At 35.8% G+C, this 5096-nt stretch overlaps 1 protein-coding gene across 1 annotated transcript; it reads left to right on the top strand.

The window, feature by feature from the left end:
• Positions 1-1397: 1397 nt before the first annotated feature.
• Positions 1398-2312, top strand: LOC102911188 (olfactory receptor 4K3-like). Its single transcript, XM_015991702.3, has one exon. The coding sequence runs from the start codon at positions 1401-1403 to the stop codon at positions 2310-2312; it is 912 nt and encodes a 303-aa protein (XP_015847188.3). The 5' UTR covers positions 1398-1400.
• Positions 2313-5096: the final 2784 nt, after the last annotated feature.

Raw genomic sequence — 5096 nt, 5'->3', positions numbered from 1 at the left:
AGAGATCCACCCACCTCGGCCTCACAAATGTTGAGATTAAAGGCGTGTGTCACCACTGCTCAGCTTTTTTTTTTTAATTTTATTTTATGTTCTTTGGTATGTTCCCTATATGTATGTCTGTGCAGCTCATGTGTGCCTGGTAGGCCAGAAGAGGGCATTGGATACTTTGGAATTAGAGTTAAAGATGATTATAAGCTGTCATATGGGTGCTGAGAATTGAAACCAGGTCCTCTGTTCTGAAATAACATCCAGTGCTTTTAGCCATTGAGCCCTCTCTCCAATCCCCAAATAAACTTTAAAAATAGATCTTTTTCTTTCTGAATACTAGGCCTCCTGGTTCACTGTAATTAGGTATACGTTAGGATTTGAGTAATTTTTACAGAGTCCATAATCTTTGAAATTCATTATCATCGAATGTTTCTTTCCAACAGTCATAACTTTTTCTTTATCACAGATGGCTAAATGTCTTACTTTTTACTGGGTTTTCAACTCTCATATGCAATTAACTATTGTTATTATGAAGCAATGTTGACAGTGTTATTGGAACTAGTATTACTACTTCCATTTTTTATTAAATTATTTATTCATGCATTCATTAATCATATAATTATTAAGATTCACTAAAGAGCTATTCTTCTAATATTTTAAATTTATATAGAACTTTATTTTCCTATCATGTAGCTCCTAAAGATTTTTTTCAAAAATTCACATTTATTTTAAGTATGTAGTATTGATTTGATTATAGTTTCTCATTCAGATCACATTCTTTTTAATGTTTCTATTGCCATTCATAACTATTTACTTAATGATAAGATTATACAAATGTGATATGATAAAATTCAAGAAAGAAAAAAGTTAAGTACATTTTAATATACTTATGTGCTCAGCTTCATTCCTACCTTTGGCCTCACCTGACTTTGTTTCTTTTCTCTTAAGTATTTCTTTTCATTTCATATATAGTTTTTAATCACATCCTTACAAAGTATGGTTATTTTCCACTGTGTTTCATCTTCTAAAAACTATGTCAAAAATCTATTTTGAAAATGTTAATTACTGTATTTACTAAAATAGTTCTACATTTTACATAGTTATATTTCACTTGTGTTTCAGAACAATATGTCATTGTTTTGTCAATGGCCATTTTCATTAGCATACATTTCTTCTTATAACCTTATACAAGAATTAATTCATGTAAATAAATGAAAGTAAAGTTTCTAAGACACAATATATATGAATGCTACAGGGAATGTTATATTCAAAAGCCAAGATCTTTTCCAATATTAGTAAGTTAAATCACACCCATCAGAAGAATTTAAGAAGTCCTTTTAATTCATATCCTTTGATATTCACAGAATCTAATACTGTGTATTTTCCTTTAGATTAATTTGGAACTGAACTAAATGGAGGAAGTAAACCAGTCTGAGGTGTCTGAATTCATTATTCTTGGGCTTTGTGACTCTTGGGAGCTCCAGGCCTTCTTCTTAGTGATATTTTCCTCACTTTATTTAATCACCATTTTGGGCAACATATTTATTGTACTCATAATCATCATTGACCTTCATCTTCATTCCCCTATGTACTTCCTGTTGGCCAATCTCTCATTCATTGACTTCTGTCTTTCCTCAGTCACCACACCTAAGATGATCACAGACTTCCTCAAGGAAAAAAAGACTATCTCCTTTGGAGGGTGCATGTGTCAGATTTTCTTTGGACACTTCTTTGGAGGGGGTGAGATGGTACTGCTTGTGTCAATGGCTTATGACCGTTACGTGGCCATTTGTAAGCCACTCCATTACTCCAGCATCATGAACAGACATATGTGCATTGGATTAGTGATGACATCATGGATCATTGGCTTTGTGCATTCAATCAGCCAACTGGTTATAATTATAAATCTGCCCTTCTGTGGATCCCGGGAATTAGACAGTTTTTTCTGTGATATTCCATTGGTCCTCAAGTTAGCCTGCATGGATATCTATGTTCTAGAAATTTTGATAAATGCTGACAGTGGAGTACTAGCTGCTCTATGCTTCATTCTGTTGCTGATCTCCTATTCTCATATCCTGATTACTGTCTGCCATCATTCTAAGGATGGGGCATCCAAAGCTCTCTCTACTTGCACTGCTCATATCACAGTGGTGGTATTATTTTTTGGGCCCTGTATCTTCATCTATCTGTGGCCAGTTAGCATAACATGGGTGGACAAGTTTCTTGCTGTGTTTTATGCAGTCATCACACCTCTCCTGAATCCAGCAATTTACACTTTAAGAAACAAAGAAATTAAAAATGCTATGAAGAGATTACAATGCTAGTATATGAATTTCAGTAGGTATTTTAGAATTTTTACATTATTAGAATGTTAATTTATAGGGTACTAAACTAATCACACTGATCTAACTAATTTTCTTGACTATAAACATTCTACAATTCATGGAAGTTGTATATATTGCTAGTTAAAAGATCTATGTCACTTCAATTTTACAAATTTCATTGATCATTAGGTAGAAAATAACCTTCTGTTTATAGGATGGTACTAATCTTTTAAATTATGATTTTGGTTATTTCTAGTGAAACTGCAGGTTAATGACAAATTAGCAGTTCCTATGACAGTTGCTGCTGCTATTTCATTCTTCATTATCCCATCATAAAATCAGTTATCAAAGCATGTGACACAAATCTCTAACCACCTCCCCCATTAAGCCACCAGACTGAACCTCTGAGTCTTGTCTTGCCTAGAGTGTTCCTAAGTCTGGAATAGTATTTATTTATTAAATTTATTTTTGTTTTTTTGAGACAGGGTTTTTCTGTGTAGCTTTGCACCTTTCTTGGAACTCACTCTGTAGTACAGGTTGGCCTCGAACTCACAGAGATCCACCTGCCTCTGCCTCCCGAGTGCTGGGATTAAAGGCGTGTGCCACCACTGCCCAGCTTCCTTGGGATCTTAATTGGTAAAGTACCAGAACTCTCATGAAGTCATTCTATCTGCTTACCAGTAAAGGAATTATTCAGGATATAATCCCCTGCTTAAGCTGCCTGGCCTAAGGGAAGGGCCTCCCAAAGACCCACTCTTGACAGTTTTAGTTATCTACCCAAAACATTAAAGAGATATTTATAATAAAGATTTAACAAAAGTTCAACACAGAAAATGGTATTAGCACTTAATAGTAATCATAATATTTAATAACTATTTATTTATTTTTCATTTGGCATACCAACCTCAGTTCCCCCTCCCTCTCTTCTCCCATCCCCCACCTCCTCCCCATCCCACCCCATCCCCATCCACTCCTCAGAGGGGGAAAGGCCTCCCTTGGGTAGGCAACAACTCTTAACACAGTTCTGGAGATGGCTCAACAATTAAAGAGTGCAACCCAAATTTAGTGTCCAGAACTTACATTGTATGGCTCACAATTACCTGTAACTCCAATTCTAGGAGACTTAACACCTTTGGACTACGCAGGCACCTATACTTACACATTCATGTATACAAAATACACACACACACACACACACACACACACACACACACACACATACACACAAATAAATAAATAAAAATTACAAAAAGAAAGATGGCTAACAGTATTGAGCTACTGCCCCCATGTTCCAGGGAGGGTTGTACCTCTCTGATCTGTCCAGTATTGTGCCTTCTGCAGGGCAGAAGTCTCCAGTCCTTTATAACATGATCTGTAGATGAATTTCTAAATGGTCTTATTAAATAAAAAGCACAGAGTCAGATATAAGGGTGAAAGACCTGAGAGAGATTCAGGGAAATAGGGAAAGTCACAATTAACCTTACCTCACAAACTCTGCAGCTTCCAAATGCAAGTTACTTCTTGTCTACCCACGCCTATATGCCTTGCTGTTCTGCCATCTGATTTGCTCTGTCCAGCTACTTTACTCCCTCTTCCTGCCTAGGTCTGTCTCTTTCTGTCTGTACAGACCTCCAGAACTCCATGGTTAACTAGCGTTGGAATTTAAGGCATGTGCCACCACACCTGGTTCTGTTTCCAGTGTGGCCTTGAACACACAGAGATCCAGGCAGATTCTTGCCTGCCATGTGATAGGATTAAAGGCATGTGCTACCATTGCCTAACTTCTTTGTTTATTTATAATGGCTGTTCCTATTCCTCTGATCTCCAGGCAAACTGTATTTATTAAAGCACAAATAAAATATCACCTCATTTCAGCATAAATAAAATACCACCACAATGATCATTGTCCTGATGACTTCTGGTTTTCATTTATGGAGCTTGATAAGAGATGTAATGGAGTTCTCTGTGCTAGATTGCTGTGAAGGTGGATTGCTGTCCAACCAAATCCCTGAACTCATCTCAGATCCTGAGTGGACCATGGAATTATTCCTACAGACAGAAATATAGTCAACTGCTAATATCAGGGGATCAACTGTATTCTTATCCAACTGTACTCTTTAATTGTACTTTCTTTTAATTTAACTCTCTATCAATTATACTCTTATCTAAGAGTAAGTAAGAAAGCTTGCTTTTTACTGCAGGTTCAATTGCCTCAATCAGAAAGCTGACTTCAACCTACAAAATATTTTTCACTATTTCCTTTTGTACTTTTCCAATTAATCATATGTGCTGTTTTAAGCTTTTAGTTACTTTTTATTAATTCCCAGTGTCCGTCTTACATTCTTCCCATATTATATACTTTCTTTGCCATTTGGTTTTTCTTGACTGAAGAATTAAATAAAGTCTACATTTTATTCCTTAAAGTATTTCAATTAGAATTTTTGAGGCCATACTACAACTACATCCTTTCTCTCCTTTCTTAATTTCCCTCCAGCCCTTCAGATGTACCAACATTCTTGTTTTCTTTCAAACTGATGGTCTTGTTTCTTTATTTATTATCACACACACACACATACACACACACACATACACACACACACACACACACTTCTAAATATATAAATACAACCTGCTCAGTTCATTGACTACTTGTTACTACTTGTATGCTTATTTTCTAGACTGACAATCTTTGATTGGATAACCAATGAGTATGCTCTTTCATGGAGAAGACTGTTTCTTCAGTTCTCAGCATTCCTTAACTGTTCTTTGTCTAGAGTTGACACT

The sequence above is a fragment of the Peromyscus maniculatus genome, chromosome 4 (genome assembly GCF_049852395.1).
Source record: "Peromyscus maniculatus bairdii isolate BWxNUB_F1_BW_parent chromosome 4, HU_Pman_BW_mat_3.1, whole genome shotgun sequence".
NCBI lineage: Eukaryota > Metazoa > Chordata > Mammalia > Rodentia > Cricetidae > Peromyscus > Peromyscus maniculatus.
The sequence above is the reverse complement of the archived record's forward strand: the minus strand, read 5'-3'. Positions and strand labels throughout refer to the sequence as shown.